This window comes from Quercus robur, chromosome 9 (genome assembly GCF_932294415.1).
Source record: "Quercus robur chromosome 9, dhQueRobu3.1, whole genome shotgun sequence".
In the NCBI taxonomy this organism is placed as follows: Eukaryota; Viridiplantae; Streptophyta; class Magnoliopsida; order Fagales; family Fagaceae; genus Quercus; species Quercus robur.
In genome coordinates, this window is record NC_065542.1 from 1,831,935 (window position 1) to 1,850,697 (window position 18,763).

Here is an 18,763-nt window from a genome sequence, read left to right on the forward strand (position 1 = left end):
CATTGTTAGTCTACCACACTAAGAGCATTCACATCAGATCATCTAAAGTCTTCTAAAATAGATCTACAGTGCAAATTTTACACATTTTGGGCCAAAAAACACCCACATCAGTGGGTGTAAAAATGTGTAAAATCGTATATATATTTCCATGAGCTACAGTACCCGTGTAAATATACACGGATACTGTAGCTCGTTCATAATTATTTTATTAATTTCTTCTCTCTTTCCTGCATCTGACTCTCTCATCTCAACTCTCTCTCATTTCATCACTTTTCTCTCATCTCAACTCTGCAAAGCCGATTCCCATCAAAAAAAAAAAAAACCTCTGCAAAGCCGATCAGCTTCTCCTTCTATTTCAAAAATCTCAGGCTTCGAAGACGAAGATGACGCTAGCTCTCAACTCTGCAGAGCCAATTCCCATAAAAAAAAAAAAAAAAAAAAAAAAAAAAAAAAAAAAAAACCTCTGCAAAGCCGATCAGCTTCTCCTTCTACTTCAAAATCTCAGGCTTCGAAGACGAAGGCGACGCTAGCTCAGCGGAGATCTCGCGTGGCACGGACTGAGTCCGATCGGCGAGTTTGGGTGGCAAGTGAGTTGGGAACGCCGATCAACCTCTCCGATCCAACAATTCGTTTGGAAACGAAGACGGTGACAGAGAATTGATTGGACATGGAGGGTGAGTGGGTCAGATTTGTTGTGATTATGTCGTTGTTGTTGTGATTGTTGTTGTGGAAGATCGGTGAATCATTGTTGTTGTGATTGTTGTTGTGTCGTTGTGGTTGTGATTGTTGTTGTGGAAGATCGGTGAATCAATGGCCGGATTTTGTTGATTGTGTTGTTGTTGTTGTGATTGTTGTTGTGGAAGATCGGTGAATCATTGTTGTTGTGATTGTTGTTGTGTCGTTGTTGTTGTGATTGTTGTTGTGGAAGATTGGTGAATCAATGGCCGGATTTTGTTGAAGGGTGGCTGGCTGGGTGTGGGTGTGGATGGAGAAGACGAGGTGATAAGTCTGTGCTAGAGAGGAGAGGGAATGAAATAATAAAAAATGTAAAAAAAATGAATATTTTATTAAATAAATGTGTAGAATAGATAAACTGATGTGGGTGTTTTATAAAAGTGGATGTGTAAAATAGAAAAAGTAAGTTTTTTCTTGCAAAATAGACAGAAAATTTGCACGAGCTGATGTGGTTGCTCTAAGGTTATAGTTTTATAGTCTAATTTAAAATAGGATGTCTTTTGTACTTGCATTTTAGCTTGGCACATGCTCCCTACATCTTTTCATTATTGATGCCCCTGCACGGGCTTGTAAATATTGCTATCCATGTTCAGAAATAATTTTCTTGACTTTATACATGTTGTCCCCTCTTATTTCCCCATTTGTGTTGAGACATTGTTGTTTTGAGGAGATCATGTAGGGGACAGGGACTTGTGCCTTGTTTCTGTGAAGATGCTCTTAGCATGGGCGGTGCTAGCCATAGCCTAGGGGGTTCAAATGAGCCTCCTGACTTGGCCAAATATATATATAGAGCAAGGATTTGCTGTAAACAAGTTTGTAGGAGTTGCTATAAACAAGATTAGGTGGCAACTTATGAAGCTAACATGTGTCCTAAGCCATGTGCATGTCACATGACTAGTCAAGCTCACTTAACCACAGTTAAAACCAATAGCCTTTCTCTCTTTACCAACACAAGTAAAACAAAACCCTTTCAGTCCTGTATCTCCAGAGTAAGCAGAAGTGCAGAACTCGTGGCCTCAAAACAACCAGCCTCCAGATTAGATTACAACAGAAATGGGTATTGAAGGACTACACTCGCAGGAAGCTTCATCATGCCCAAAATGAAAGTCATGTTCTCTCTCTTTGCAAGCCCAACTCCCCTCTCTCTATCTCTCACGCCACCATCCCTTGGTGGTTGGTCAACTATTCTTAATTAAGCCAAAACACTCATTTCTTCCTCCATTTTTTTTTTTTTTTTTGAGAAAGATTTCTTCCTCCATTTAGTCTTACTCTTTTACAAAAAATGGGAAAATATATATATTTTGGGTGTGATTGACCCATGGTTTAATTAGGTAGATTTAGCTGTAAATATAACATTTGATTCACTTCAAATTTCCTGCGTAGAACTATCAAGGTAAAAAGAGAAGAATTATTTTTGGGAAGTTTTGCTCGTAATGGGGACTGAGAAAATAGAAATTGAATTCAAAAAATTAAAAACTCAAACCCAGATCTACTCATTGAGAAGTTTAACCAAATCTAGATAAATTCCTTTCTACCAAAAACCAAAAATTCCTTAAACCCATCATCTTGAGCAACTCAAGCTACAGTAAGATCAAAAGCACAACAGAGAGTGGGTTCCTTTCTTCCACGCTTAGTTCCATGTCCATATTCACATGATTCTTTTGAGGAATGAAAGGAGGAAAATTCTGGGTTGAAGAAACAAAAAAAGAAGAAGAAAAATATAAACAAGAACAAGAAGAACAAAACCCAGATCTGGAGCCTAAACCTAGCAACCCATTAACATGCTTGGCGTTCTTATCAAACTCAGAGGATAATATATTTGAGTTATTTAGCTTTGCTTCGTTCTTAATCTCTAAATCTTGTGGCTTTGCAAATTAAAAAATGGTCTTTTTGTTTTTTACTGTGAGGTGGTGAGCATAGCAGACCGAGGTATTGCTATCAAGGGACAACAACGGCGACGAATGGTGGTGTAGAGAGACTCGGAGAGAGAGATGAGTGTTGGAATGACAAGTAAGAGATTAAAGGGGTTTTGTTTTACTTGGGTTGGTAGAGAGAGAGAGAGAGAGAGGCTGTTGGTTTTAACTGTGGTTAAGTTAGCTTGGCTGGTCATGTGACATGCACATGACCTAGGACACATGTTAGCTTCACAAGTTGCCATATAATCTTGTTTGCAGCAACTCCTACAATTGTGTTTGCAGCAAATCCTTACTCTCTCTCTCTCTCTCTCTCTCTCTCTCTATATATATATATGTATGTATATATACATATAATATAATATAAAATTTTTATTTGTTTTGACCCTCTAAAATAAAAATTTGAACACTCTGATCCTATTTTTTTTTCCTAAGCACAACTAAAATAACCTTAATTGTAATCCTCTTACAAATATCTTGGTATTTTTTAAACAAAACAAAACAAGAAAAAGCCCAACAACAAACCAATTTAATCTAAAACCTTGAAATTAACAATTAATTGTTGAATTTGAAGTGCTTTCAATTTGTTATTTTTTTTTTATAAAATAATTTGTTATTTGTTGAGTGAGGATTGGGCACGTGGGACGAGCCAAGAGTGATTGAGTGAAGACAAAAGCAAACGTTAACACAAAAAAAAATTTCTTAGTATCTATTTGGGAATAATTTATCTAACTTTTTGCTAAAAGTATAAAATAAATAGGAACTCACGTGAGACCCACAAATTGTAGGAAAAAAGATGAAGTAATAAGTTGGTTTATAATCAAGACCCAAACACACTTAATACAATTACAAAGAACAATAGTTGTCAAAGTTGAGTTAAATTGTTAAATACAAGAATTGTAAAGAGTTAAAACAAACTAATAGATAAAAGAATTTTGAGCAATAACAATTAAAGTTCACTTGGCGATAATAATTAATATGTTTATTGTATTTGAAAACAATGGATGATTTCCAAGATTTTGATCTTAGCAATAATAATTAGTATGTTCATTGTATTATGAAACTAAATGCCAAATGAACTAATAGTTTATATTTTATTTTCTTGCCAATACAATGGACAAATTTGTAATAAAGAAACAATGTAGACCACAAGATTCTTTTTATTTATTTTTTATTTTTTTATTTTATTTTTTTTTATATCTAAGATTTATCTTCTTATTGACTCCCCTAAAAAAATTCTTGGAGATGCCGCTGGCTCTTAGGTTGTACTTTCTTTTTGCATCGTCTCTAAACCTTAGTGACCAAGAGATGCACAAACTACTAGCTAGAAGATTCACAAGACTTACATATAAATTCTTAATGAGATTTACAATTTTTCTATCTGTTTTTCCAATTCTTCTTTTAGGTAGCAGATCTCTTGCATTAAACTATATTTTTACTGCATTCGTCATTGTTAGGTTGTCATAAGCTCATGAAGAGAAATGAGTGATCCAAGTCATAATCTCCAACTAATACATGTTGAACAATTTTGTTTTTCTTCTTTTATGTGATTGGAACTACAACTTGATACTTTGTATTACCTAAGTTAGCAATATCTATTTGAATTTATTATCATACTCTTAGTCATAACTCATAAGTTACTCTTTGTGATTTAGTGTTGCAGTGCATCCCAAAGATATACATCTGGTAGTAATTCGGGAATGTTTCATGAAGGTAGCTTCTCAATTCTCTTGGTATTTCTTCTTCTTTTTATCTTTTTTCATGAATGGTTATCGCATTCATTTTTATCTTTCATCTACACACCCCCCCCCCCCCCCCCAAAAAAAAAAAACTTTGCTTCATTTAAGTTATTTCACTAACAAATTTATGTACATAACATGCTCGACTAATATTATTTATCCACTTTATAATGGCTTAAGTTTTTGGAACTAATGATTTCTAACATGATAAATAAGTAATCATGTTCATGCCCAACAATGCTTGCTATTGCTTGATTCATAGGAGTTTGATTTAGTTACCAACTTGGCATAAACTGATAAATACATCAAATTCCTTGAAATAGAATGAATTGGCTTCTAGATCCTGTGTCAAAATATTGTTTTTAATATGTTTTTTGGTGTGTAGGCATGTGTGAATGTGTGTTTGTAGGCATGTTCTGCGTGTGAGTAATACCTACTATATGTTTTAGGTTAGTACTCTATGAGTGATGTGTGATTGGAAGATACAAGATGGTGACTTATGTAACCTCGACTTTTTCTAAGTTTTTTTTCATTATGTGTCCTTCATGCATGTCAATAATCCTAATCTTGCTTGTATGTTTCAATTTTATGTATATAGGTTTCTTAGATTTGGTTTGGCTACGATGTCTTATTTGTGGGTTGGAACATGAATTTGTCAGTTTTAATAAGCCATATCTCTGTTTTTTTGTTTTACTCGTGGCAGAATGATGTTGAGAATTATGAGTTTGCCCAGTTTGCTTCAAAAGGATCCTGTTTTGTTTGGAGTTCCAATTCTAAGTATTGTTTGGGTTTTCTGGTTGTTGTTCAATAAATTAATAGTCAAGACTATGTTTCTTAAATGTTTGTAATAAATGTAAAAGTTTGAACTCCAAGATGCCTTTGTGGCAGTTTGTTGGAAGATTGCTACTGGTTCAACCATGGATTTGCTCATCTTTTTTGTTTTTTATGTAATTTAGCTTGTATAGACCATTAACATCCGCATTAATTGTTTTCTATTGTTTCAGTGAGTTTTAAAGTTCTTTTGTTTGTTCTTCTTTGATGTGTAGATTCATTAAATCCACCAATTTGATGAACTTGGTCCAAACCAACGCCTGGGTTTGTTTTTTTGTGGGTTGAAGGGTTTGGTTGGGTCCTTTTTTTTTGAAACTTGGGTTGGATTAGGTTGAAGTTGACAAAAATTTCAATCTCGACCCAACCCCCACTGTTAATTAATATCTAAAAAATATATATGTATTTTAAAATTTTTTATTTAATTTATTTTAGATTTTATACACCTATCAAAAAATTTAGTTTATTGTAGAATTTCTAAACCCATAATTTAAAAAAAAAAATTATTTTAGTATTTTGAAATTTAGTTTAGATGAAATTTTAATCATTTAATGAAAAATAGGTTTAAATTGGTGAATGAAAACCCAAACTTTTTGTTAGGCCTGACAAAATGGTTCTAATGACCCAACCCAACCCTAAATGTTGCCTATAGAACAAGTTGAGTTGAAAATTTCTCAACATGTGAAATTAATGTCGGGTTTAAAAAGAAAAAAAAAATCCAACTTATTCCAATGCATTCACACATCTATTTTCATTTTTTGTAAACATTATGTTCGGTTTAAAAAGAAAAAGAAAAGAATCCAACCTATTCCAATGCATTCACACATCTATTTTCATTTTTCATAAACAATTATGCTCTTGCAACTCTGTACGTCTTATGATTTATGATAATAATAAAATAAATTCTCTATTTTCTCTAAAAATTATTTAACGCTCTAGCGCCCCTCTTAGCCAAATTGTTCAAACGAATTAAATAATATTTTTAGTAAACCTACAATTTTTTTTGGATCCAATAGTGAACACACAATTTGTGAATTATAGTTTGATGAACAATTTTTCATTACCCATTAGGGATTATGTGCCGCCACTACTTATGCTTCAATGTATTACATCCTATTACTATATTACACTCTTGTAGTCTATACTCTTTTCCTCACAAAAACTTCCATACTGAAAATAAATTATGAGGAAAAGAAGGTTGAGTGAATAAGTAAATGGCAAGGACTTCCTTGTCAAATTCAATGAGGAAGACAAAGCCGCCATGATTCTTCTTTACATAAAGCATTCCAATTTGGATGAGAAAACTTCCTTGGCTTTGCATGAAATTAAAAATCAATGAATTAGACATAAGCAACATGTATCAAATAATACTAGCAAGCCAAAACCACTAGAGTTATTAAGCCTGTCCATGAAAGCCTATTTCTACAAGCCCCCTAATTTTCCACCAGTCCCAAGCCTCAACAGCTTCATAGGAGCATGCTCTAAGCCTTTTGAGAAGTAATTGACATCCAATTATGTATGGGGTGAGCAAAGCAGGCTGTCCTTGAACAAACTAGATGTCAAAATCTTTTTCTTACCATTGCTAAACAAGTACGAAGTTGTTAATGGAATTCATGTCATTGTGTATGACATCAAAGGCAAGGAATACTCAATGATGTTCAAATCTTGGGAGTCCTGCAGGGTTTATGTTCTTAAGGAAGGGTGGAACACGTTTTGCCATAAACATAGCCTGCGTGAGCATGAAGATTTCATGCCAGTGTGGATGTTTTGCCATGTTCAAACTAGGGAACTATGCTTTCCATCTCTTCAAGAAGATTAAGTTACATAGTTGAATTTTTTTTATTTTTTTATTTTTTGGGAAAGAAGTTACATGGTTAAATTTAATTTTTATCAAAAGAAATTGACAAATTTTACAATATCTAAAGAATTGTATTTAGGTCTTAAATATGAACCTTAAAAATCAATCAATATTAGCTAGATGTTTTTAGTATTAGGAGGGAGTTTGTATCAAGTGTAGGTATTAGCTGTTTGTCAATAGGAAGTACAGGACATAATCGTCCATGTTGGAGGGTTTGACAACATTATAAAAGCATTCTCATCAAAGGTGGGATAAATGCTAAAAGCTATTTTTAGCAACAAAACCACTAAAAAGCCCCTACATCAATGATGCTAAATTTTAATTTTTTTAGCACCTTGCTACAATAAGATGTTATTACTAACACCTTACTGTAGCAAGTTGCTACTCATTTATTATTATTTTTAATTCCCCTTCTCTCTCTCCTCTCAGATCTCATTCTCCGCTCTCTCTCAAAAAGAATAAAAAATGATAAATAAATAATATTTTAATGAAGTGGTAAAAAAAATAGAAGTTTTGATGTTAGGTGTATTATAAAATAATGTGTTAAATGCTATAAAGTTGGTTTTTTAGGTGTTAAATGCTAAAATTTTTAAAACTCTTGATGAGAATGCTCTAATAGGACATTTTTGGAATGATAATAAACCATTTTTTTTTTTTCGTTCGTACCATGAATGTTATTCCCATGACTTGATTTCTTTGCCATGATTTTGTAATGCACAAATCGGCCTTGGTCATAGCTAGGATTTATACCACTACTAGTTGCCAATCATCTTAAGCAACAACTTGCTCAACCTTATTTATCAATTTGTTGGCTTGTAGCAAAATATCAGTATGATTAAATAGTATCGAACCCAGGGAGAGAGAGAGTTCTATTAACACCTTTCTATATCATCCTATTGTGTGTCACTATCTACATGTTTTTTGAACAATACTATACACTATTTGTATATTTCCATTCGATTTCATTAAATCCCACATGGCCGATTAGATTCAAGTATACTTCCATTTAACCAATTGTTATTCTGCTACATAGCACAACTAACCCACTCCCCTCATTCTCGATCAACATTTCAAGGGTGAGCCCTGGTGTGGACAATGGCATATCCTTTTCATTGTACCTTTGACTTGCATTCCCATCGCATCATGACACAATCATAAATTCCAGGACTTTTTCAATGTTAAAAATATCAGATAATTTGACCCAGAATGCAGTGATATAATGATAACAAAAATTGTTTCCATTGTCATCAATTGCACTTGCATGATGCATCTAAAGGCATGCAGCAAGAATTTGAATATTGCTGCTATCATCAGCTCTCCTTCCAAATCTTCTTGGCTTTCTTTGAAAAATTTCTAACCATAACCATGTTAGAGAATGATAATGGAAGTTCTTCATCAACAGTCTCTCTTTGATCAGACCAGCCTGTATGTGGAACCACTTTCTTCTTTTGTGTTGCCCCCACAACTAGATTCCGCTGGTGAGTTGGGGTCTTCAAGTATCTTTCTACAAGTGTTTTATTATGAAAAGAGCAGTATCATGATACCTTCGATTGTTTCTGTATATCAAGACTCACAAATTAAAAGAAGATGAATGTACAAAAGCAACACAACATACAATCCCAAGTTACCTGTCTGGCTGTCTGTCATTATTTTCCCCCCTGAAAAGAAGGGGATAGAAGACAAGAAATCTTTAAAACTCCACAATCAAAGCCCCAAATCCAACTCAAAAAGACGAGAATTTAAAGTGATGCTATTTTAGAAGTCCAGATTTCAATTTGAAACTAACAAAAAGCATGAGGCTTTAATTTGTAAGAGCATCCGCATTGGGCTTGCTATATGCCAAATGTAAGGCACATTTGGCATACAAGCCCAAAATACGCCAGCAACGGGAAGGCCATATGCTAAAATGCTAAAAAAAATTTGACATATAGCTACAGTACCATCTTAAATGTAAGATGGTACTGTAGCTAAATGGTATAAAAAAAATTATTTTTTAATCGGCTTGGTCTTCTCTCTCCTCTCTCTGTAGATCATAATTTCATTATTATTCTCTCTCTTTTTTCTGCTCTCTCTTCTTCCTACTCTCTCTTCTTCAATGGAATGAAGGCTCGATCAGAAAAGCTGTGGTGGAGGCGTGGAGGTCGTGGGTTTGTTCATGGGTTTCCGGTGTTTGGGTCGGATTTGGGTGGTGTTTGGGTTGGCGTTTGGGTGGTTGGATTTAGGTCCGTTGGTTGTGATTTTTTCCGATGGGTTGGGGGATTTGTTCCGATGGGTTTGATGGTGGGTTTAAGTGTTTGTTGGGTTTTTTTGGTAGTGGGTTTTTGTGAAGATGATGATAATGACGACAAGTTTGGGATGAATAGAGACGGCGACGGGCGACCCTCTCTCTCTCGCCATCGCTACTGGTGAGAACAGATGGGTTTGGGTTTGGTGAGAACAGATGGGTTTGATTTTGGATTTTGATTTTGATTTTGATTTTGGATTTCGATTTGGTTGGATTTTGCTATGGATTTTGCTCAGTAGAGGTGGGTGGTGTGACTGAGAAGCTGGACGATGGTGGTGGTGGTGGTGGTGGTAGGTGGTTGACAGAGGAAGAGAAATAGAGATAAGAGAGAGAAGTGAGAAATATTTTTATATTATTTTAATGTGTAGAATGGTAAAATAAAAGTTGGGATGCTGAGTGTATTGTAAAATAGTATTGTATAATTGATAAAATAGCTTTTTAAGATGGTAAAATGGGATAGGATGACATGAGCCATTGTGGATGCTCTAATAATCTAAAACTTAATGGATAAGTTTTAAACTTTGATATTTTAGGGTTTAATTTAAAACGACAATTATAGAATTTTGATTTGAAACCTGTCCTTAATATATGGTTTTAAATGTAATTTTCCCTGATCTTATTCTCCACCTCTGCAACTTAATCTCATTCTTGGTGACTAAAATTATTGATTTGCAACAATTTTTGGCATTGTCTATCAATGTAGTGATGTCATTTTGTACAATAAGAAGTAGCAAAAATGAAGGACTCTCTCCTAGATCATTGCTTCCTCGCCACAGCTATTGACTAGGTTGCACCATTACACAATTTAATTTCCCTTAATCCATAAACACTTCACTTAACCCGAAATCACGAATTCCCACTTAAATGTGAAACAATAATTAAGATGAAACCAAACCGTGGGACCACAATAATTAAAAGATGCGGACGACCCATTTGAAAACAAAATAGATGAAGCTATGTGACTCTGTAATAAGTGGTCGAGAAGGGCTACTCAATTAAGGCCACTCATTCTCACCGTGAAAAATCACCAAAAAAAAAAAAAAAAAAAAATACGGTTGAAAAATCATCTAGGTATTATTTTGAAGTGTCCTACGAAAAAAGGAATATAGGAAATATTTGTCAATGTCAAGTGTGAACTGGAGAAAACAAAATAAGAAGAAAGTGGTTGACTGGTCAGCAATGGCTACTTCAAGTCTGTAGTAAAAGGCTACTCATTCTCTGTTTTGCTGAGAAGAAAGAAAATGCTACTCATTCTCAACTCTCAAGTGAAATACAGGGTGGAGAAAAACTATCTTTATATTATTTAATTTATTTCTCTCGTTTGCGATCCTCCCTATTTTAGTATTTCTTTATCACCTTCAATTGTAAACTCCTCTTGTAAGCTCTCGAAGTGTACGATTCTTCTCAAGAAAATATTGGAGTTTAATTTTCAAGTAAGTCTATTCTTTAAAATATTTCACCACTGTATTTGCATATTTTAAATATTTAAAAGCATTAATTAGCTTTTGTTTTTATATTTGATAATTTATTCTTTTGGATCTCCTAGGTTCCTGCATCTATCTTCAAATTGAATATCAGATGGTGCAAGTCTTGGGTACCGATTTCGAGTAGTGGAGGTTGGAATTGAAAACTTTTATATATTATTTTATAAGTTTGAAGATTGTAAATTGTTGTTCAATTCTACTTATGTCTATGTCATATATTTATTCTTTATTAATTATTGAGACCACACCTCATGAGGTTGAGGTTGTGGTCGATCAGTTTGAATTTTTAATTGTTCTGCTTTTTAATCAATTAGTTTGTCTTTTTATTAGTAAAGTAACTTGTAATTTGTGTTTTCACGGGAAACATTGAACAATAAAAAAATAAATAAAAAACATTGAACAATAAAATAAATAAATAACAAAATTGAAGAATTTTGCCTATATTTTGTAGGATTATTATTTTATTTATAGTTGTTGTTGTTATTATTACTAGTTTGTAACCCCATACATATGCATGAATATACTTAAAAAGGTACATATTAAGATGCATAATATAATTTTTACATATATAATTTAAGTATTATTGATAGTCATTCTTATTTTTTTTTTTAACTCTTTAAAAAGTCTTGTAAGAATTTTATTATGTAGACAATGTAAATTGTCCATTTTTTTTAAATATTTTTATGTTTATTAATTATAAACTCTTTGATTTTTGTACACAATAACTCACTTGAATGTATATTTATGATATGGTCTCATATTTAATTCCAAAATTAAGAAATAAAACCATTTTTAAAAATAAATAATTTAGGACACATGATGCGAAATTGGACTTCAATTGTAGAATCTAATTGGATTTTCTCTAAATTTTACCTATTAATATATATATATATATATATATATATATATATGTATATATATATATATATATATATATATATATGACTTATAAATTTGATTTGTTTTTAGTTATACAAAAAAAGGCTCATAAATATAAAATCATTCAAACTTTCTCTTCCTCTAATTTTATATATAGTGTTAGATATATGATTATATTTTTTATGACTTATTTATATTGGACTTCTAGTTTTCTACACTAAATTAACTCATTTGACACAAAAATTAAATTTTTTTGATTAGATGGGACATATATATTTATAGACTCTAATTGAATTCTAGTTTGAAATCTAATTAGATTTTCTCTCAGTTTTACCTATATATATATAGATGAATTATAAACTTGAATTGTTTTTAGCTCTATAAAAAAATGCTCATAAATATAAAATCATTCAAAAATTATGTTTTTTATGGTTTACTTATATTAGACTCCTCATTTTTTACACTAAATTAACTCATTTAGCACAAAAATTAAAAAATTTAGATTAAATGGGACACATGTCGTAAAATTAAACTCTAATTGAAATCTAATATTTACATTGAATTAACTCACTTGGCACAAATATTTAAAAACTTAGATTAGATGGGACATGTGGCACAAAATTAGACTTTAATTGAATTCCAATTTGAAATCTAGTTGGATTTTCTCTCAGTTTTACCTATTACTATATATATAGATTATTATTATTATTCATGTAACAAAGTATTAGTTGTTATTATTAATTAGTCGCTAATCTGTGTGTGATGTACGGAAAAAAAATACTTAAAGAGATTAAAAAAAAAATAGTAATAATATTTTTCAAAAGATTTTTTTACATTCAGGTTATCAAATTAAAGAGATTTAAAAATACTTTAAGAGATTTAAAAATAGTAGTAATGTTTGAATGTTATCAATTTATAAAAAATATATAGACAGTGTGACTGTCATGTATTACCTGATATAAAACAGAATATAATTGATATAATATTTGATAGTTTGTTCTTTTAGATCTCCTAGGTTCCTACATCTATCTTCAATGAGAAGGCTACTCATTCTCAACTCTCAAGTGAAATACAGAGTGGAGAAAACCGACTTGATATTATTTCTCATTTGCGATCCTCCATGCTTGTATTTCTTTACTGTAAAGTCCTCTTGTACGTAAGCTCTTGAAGTGTGAAGAAAATATTCAAGTGAAATTTTCAAGTAAGTTTATTCTTTAAAATATTTCGCCATTGTATTGGCATATTATAAACATTTAAAAGCATTTATTAGCATTTGTTTCTATGGGTGTGTTTGGATAGAACTTATTTTGCTGAAACTGAAAACTGAAAACTGAAAATACTATAGCAAAATAATTTTTAAATATGTGAATAGTGCTGTGGGACTCATTTTTAATGAAAAAATTGATAAAAAATGAAATTTGTGGGTCCGTGAACAGTGCATATGTGCACTGTTCACGGCAGAAAGTCCACTTTTGCGGTTACTGTTAATTGAACAGTAACCGCAATACTCAAAACGCGTGAAAACAAAAAAAAAAAAAAAAAAAGGGGAAAACGCAGCAAACGCAGGAAAACGTGGATCCAAACATACACTATATTTTTTGATTATTTGTTCTTTTAGATCTCCTAGGTTTCTACATCTATCTTTAAATTTAATATTAGCAATGCTTTTATTATCAAGTTTGAAAATAGTGGATTCTAATTAGCTCAACTGGTAAAGTCTCTAATGGTTGAGTAAGATATCTGGGGCTCAATCCCCATCTACACTAAATATCGATTGATGTTTTGGTTTAATGATAAAAGCTATCATGAGGAGTGGATGATATAGGTTGAAATTCTCTAAAAAAATTTGAAAAGAAAAAAATGCCAAATTGTTTGATCAATTAATGATAAAGTGGAAAAAATAATCCTCAATCCTCACCTTTATGCACCACCAATTGTGTATACTATACACTATATAAGTACTCATGGCGCGATGGTCACTTCACAAATACAAAAAGTTTTTGTAGGGATAAAGGTTGTAGTTCAAGTCTTTAGAAGGGAGTTTCACACACATATACATTTAGATTAGGCTAGAGTAAACTTTCTATCTTGTATTAAAAAAAAATTATATACACTATATAGTCACACTTAAATTTTTTTTTTTTTAAAAATCGAACATATTATATTCTATAAATAATGGAGTATAAAATGAAATTCTCAGAGTTTGATATGAGATTGAAGGAGGGAAGTTTCAAAACAATTAAAATAAATTGGTCCCCTAATGGAAACATGACTCTATGGTTTCTTAATATAGAAATAAATCAAGGAAAATTGAAATGTAAATTGTAAATCATCTCTTAAAAAGCAAATCAAAAACAAATTTATTAAACTTCATCTTGTTAATGATTTAATTTTCACTTTTTTTTTTGAGAAGTGATTTAATTTTCACTTGAACAAGTCTTATATGCTAAAATTTATGTTTTTGTTGATGTTTTTAAATATCTTTACTTGAGAATAAATGTGATTGTCATAAAGTAATAATTTGTTCAAAATTTTTAATTGTGTAGATAAGTATGATATTTTAGAAAATATAAGAATAATATTTTAGAAAATTTCAATTATTTTTTTCAAAAGAAATAAAAAATTTCAAAACTTTGATCCATAAACTATATAATTTTCTAATTCTTTTATCAGATTATACGTTATTTCATTTTAGTTCTTAATAAATCTTTATAAACATTTACTGGTATACTCACCTTCCCTTACCATTATTATTCAATTAAAAAAAAAAAACTAATATAAATGTGCAGCTGTATACTCTTCTAAGAAAAAAAATTTGTGCAGTTGTACACCTTCTTCCATTGTTGACCAGACAAATTAGACATGTTGGTGTATAAATACAGACCATATGGAAACGATGATATTTTAATTATTGAAAATGTTGTCAGCGACAAATAGTAATACTTCTCATTGTTTAATTTAGATAAATACAAAGGTCATTGAAGTCAACGCTGATGAGCGAAATCTACGTGTCTACACCACTTAAACAACCCCCCCCCCCCCCAAAAAAAAAAAAAAAAAAAATCATTCTTAAACTCAGCTGACGTATTGCTACACTTTGTTGAGAATTAGAATACCTTCATGCATTATGTTTCTCACCTCTATTCTTTTTTGTGTAGGTATCCTTGGATTGGTAAGCTACGAGTCAAAGCATAGCACTCTCTTTCTCTTTGATGTGATATAATTCGTAAAAGGGGCAGCCTAAAAACTTGGTGACTAGCGTAGAAGGGGAGTTTGAACTGTGAAGTTAAACATGGATCAGGCTGTAGTGGAACTCTTGATTGACAATATCATTTCAATCCTTTCAAATGAAGCATCGTTGTTATGGGGGGCTCGTGATGCAATTGAAGATATCAAAGATGAGTTGATAAGCATGCGATCATTCGTAGTAGATGCTGATAGAAAGGGAGTAGGGAGTGAAGGAGAGAAGACTTGGGTGCCAAATGTGAGAGACATGGCATTTGATGTTGAAGACATTATTGATAAGTTCATTTATCACATGAATCACCGACGAATCGAGGGTCGATCTTCCAGGATCCTTCACCACACCATTTACTTTCCAAGAAATCTCTGGGTGAGGCATCAAACAGCCACCAAGATACAAAAAATTAATGGGGAAATCAAAGGCATACGAGAGAGAAACCAAAGATATGATATTAATCATATAGAGGGAACTAGCTCTAAAGATAATCGAGAATGGTTGGTGCAGCGTGCTGAATTATCTCTTTTTTTAAAAGAAGACAAACTTGTAGGGATTGAAAAGAAAAGGCAAGTGTTAATGAGATGGTTAATGGATGGAGTAGACCAAACTGTCATTTCGATAGTTGGAATGGGAGGTTCAGGCAAAACCACACTAGTTGCCAACACCTACAACAATGGTGATGTAAAGAAACATTTCAAATGTTGTGCGTGGATCACAATTTCTCAAGCATATGTATTAGAAGATTTATTGAGAAGCATGGTCAAGAGATTTTGCAAGTCAATGAATGAAATGGATCCTACAAACTTGACTTCCAAGAATTACAGAGAGTTAGTAGAAATGCTAGTGGGCTATTTAAAGGAGAAAAGGTATCTACTTTTCTTGGACGATGTGTGGGATACAAGTATCTTGAATCAAATAAAGTTGTCTATTCTTGATAATTGTCATATGGGCAGAATCATCCTTACAACTCGAAAAGAAAATGTAGCTAGCTTCAATTTTGAAGTTACTAAGCACGTCTACCGTATTCAACCATTGGAAGAGGATGAGGCGTGGGATCTTTTTTGCAAGAAAGCATTCCCGAGTAGTTCTAATAGATGCTATTCCCCTGACCTTGTTTCGTTTGCTCAAGAACTTGTGAGAAGATGTGCAGGCCTACCTCTTGCAATAGCGGCTTTGGGAAGTCTCGTGTACTCCAAGAATGAGTCTCAATGGACTTATATTTACAAAAGCTTGAATTGGAGTCCAGATAACAATCCTGAGCTAGAAGTGGTGAAAACCATCTTGTTGCTTAGTTTCAACGATTTGCCACATCAACTGAAGCATTGTTTCTTGTATTGCTCCCTTTTACCAGAAGATTATGAGATTAGAAGAAAGAGGCTCATTAAGCTATGGATGGCAGAAGGATTTGTAGAACAAGTTAAAGGGTCCACTCCAGAAGAAGTTGCAGAAAGCTATCTAGTAGAACTCATTTTTCGAAGCATGCTTCAAGTTGTAAACAGGAATGAATTTGGAAGGCCAAAAGCATGTAAAATGCATGACGTTATGCGTGATGTTGCTTTGCCAATATCAGAAAAAACAGATTTTTGGTGTCATACATGATGGAGGAGAAGCGATGGAAAAATGCAAAGCACGCCGCATGTCAATTCACAAAACGGACGCAGAACTAAAATCGTTCATGGGCATGTCAAAGCTTCGATCTTTTCTTGTTTTTAACTACTGCAAAACATTGCCTTCCGGAAGTAAAATGTTAAGGGTCCTGGATTTGCAGGATGTCCCTATTGATGAATTACCTGATGAAGTAGTCAACTTCTTTAACTTGAAGTATTTGAATTTAAGAGGAACTTTACTTAAGAGGCTCCCAAATTCCATAGGGTGGCTCCTAAATCTTCAAACCTTGGACATCAGGGACACAGATAGAGGCCCTTCCTCGTGGAATCAGGAATTTGCAAAACTTGCGGCATCTAATTATGTATCGATACACTTGGAATTGGAACGATTTCAGATATGTTAATGGGACAAACGTGCCATCAAATATAAGTAGACTAACGAATTTGCAGTCAGTGCCCGCTATTGAATCAAATGGTGACTTGATGCAACATATTCATGGCATGACCCAACTTACCAGGATCGATATTTCAAATGTGAAAGAATCAGATGAGATGGACTTATGTCTCTCAATTCAAAACATGAAACTACTTCACTACTTGTTTATCATGGCAACTAATGAGGAGGAAACTCTCCAAATGGATGCACTCTTAGCTCCTCCTCCAAACCTTCGATTGCTTATTTTGGTTGGAAAGCTAGAAAAGGCGCCACGGGGGTTTCATTCACTTCAAAGCGTCACATATTTGTATCTACATTGGTCGAGACTGGAAGAAGATTTACTCCTTCACATTGCTGCTTTACCCAATTTGGGATTTCTTTCAGTTGTTAATGCCTACGTTGGAAAACAACTGTGTTTAGTACAGGCTTTCCTAAGCTTACAGAGCTGTCGATTGGTAATTTCCCTCAGTTGAACGAGATAATAATAGAAAAGGGAGTGATGCCCAATATGAAACACCTATTAATTACCAGCTGCATGGAGTCAAAGACAGTGCCTAAGGGTATTGAATATCTTAATCTCCAAGAACTGATTTTGGAATCTGCCTCAATGGAACTTAAAAATCGCATCCATAGCATGGATTCTTCAAAGGTGCGGCACATCCCAAAGATCCACTACCACTAGTAGTATTTCATAATGTTTTGTGAAGGTAGCTTCTCAATTCTCTGTGTTTTTCTTCTTCTTTTTGTCTTCTTTCATGAATGGTTATTTTATTCATTTTTATCTTTTATCCTTCCAAAAAAAAAAAAACTTGGCATAAACACACCAAGTTCTGGGTCTGACTCAAAATGCTGTTTTATATTTGTATTTAGGTGCGTATGCTAGTATGTTTGTAGGGGTGTTTTGTATGTGGGTATGTAAAGCCCACCATATGTTTGAGGAAAGTCCGCTTTGGACGTTGTGTGATTGGAAGATATAAGATGGTGACTTACGTAACCCCAAGACTTTTGCTGGATTTTTCATTACATGCATGTCTTTCATGCACGTTGATTATCCTAAGCTTACATATGATTTTCAATTGTATGTATAGATGTTTCTTCTTATTTTTTCTTTATGGTTTAAATGCATAGAGGTTTCTTAGATTTGGTTGGATATGATGTCTAATTTGTAGTATGGAACATGGGTCTGCTTTAATAAGCCACATATTTGCTCTATTTTTTTTATATACATAAATATCCGTGTTTCAAACTTCCAAGTGCTGATCACTTTACTTCTTGTATAATTTGACAACTAGTAATCGTAAGAAAATTTGATTAATAATAGCTTGGTACATGCTTACTGTGTCTTTTCATCGATTCCCTTGTACATGCTTCTATCCATTTGAGAAGCAACATGTAAGTCAGAAATAAATTTCTCGACTTTATGCATGTTGTTCCTCATATTTTTCTAACAGGTAGGGATGAAGCCAAAACTTTGAGTTAGGGGGGCGATTTTACTGTTGGCTGTGTACAGTGGTTTCAATCTCTGATTTTGCTACTTAGCTGCTGAGATTTTTTTTTTTTTTTTTTTTTTTTTTTTTTTTTTTTTGTGGGTAAGAAAAAAATTATTTTTGTTTAGAATTTTTTAAAAGGAAGAGTTATTTATTTTGGATAAAATTAGTTAATTGAGCTTAATTTTTTTTTTTTTAGTTTTATTGGTAATTTTTGTTGTTGAGCTTTTTTTTTTTTTGGGGGGGGGGGGGGGCTTGTATTTTTTTTTTTT

At 32.8% G+C, this 18,763-nt stretch overlaps 2 protein-coding genes across 8 annotated transcripts in view; both read left to right on the top strand.

The window, feature by feature from the left end:
* The window catches only part of LOC126700181 (disease resistance protein RPM1-like), an 83,943-nt gene that overhangs the window by 63,587 nt on the left and 1,593 nt on the right, over positions 1-18,763 (top strand). For 2 of the 6 annotated variants that reach the window (XM_050398224.1, XM_050398225.1), the window contains exons 2-4: positions 10,904-10,973; positions 12,727-12,921; positions 14,879-17,711. In XM_050398224.1, coding sequence (XP_050254181.1) covers positions 15,013-16,560 — 1,548 coding nt within the window. In that variant the 5' untranslated portion in view covers positions 10,904-10,973; positions 12,727-12,921; positions 14,879-15,012 and the 3' untranslated portion in view covers positions 16,561-17,711. Of the gene's footprint in view, positions 1-10,456; positions 10,791-10,903; positions 10,974-12,726; positions 12,922-14,878; positions 17,712-18,763 lie in introns of those variants that run through there. The other 4 variants (XM_050398222.1, XM_050398223.1, XM_050398221.1 and 1 more) reach the window with 3 other exon arrangements.
* Positions 1-18,763, top strand: part of LOC126700184 (disease resistance protein RPM1-like) — a 42,033-nt gene that overhangs the window by 1,993 nt on the left and 21,277 nt on the right. The window contains exons 2-3 of one of the 2 annotated variants that reach the window (XM_050398229.1): positions 4,304-4,361; positions 5,091-5,351. The gene's annotated coding sequence lies outside the window, so the exon portion shown is untranslated. Of the gene's footprint in view, positions 1-4,303; positions 4,362-5,090; positions 5,352-18,763 lie in introns of those variants that run through there. The other variant, XM_050398228.1, reaches the window with a different exon arrangement.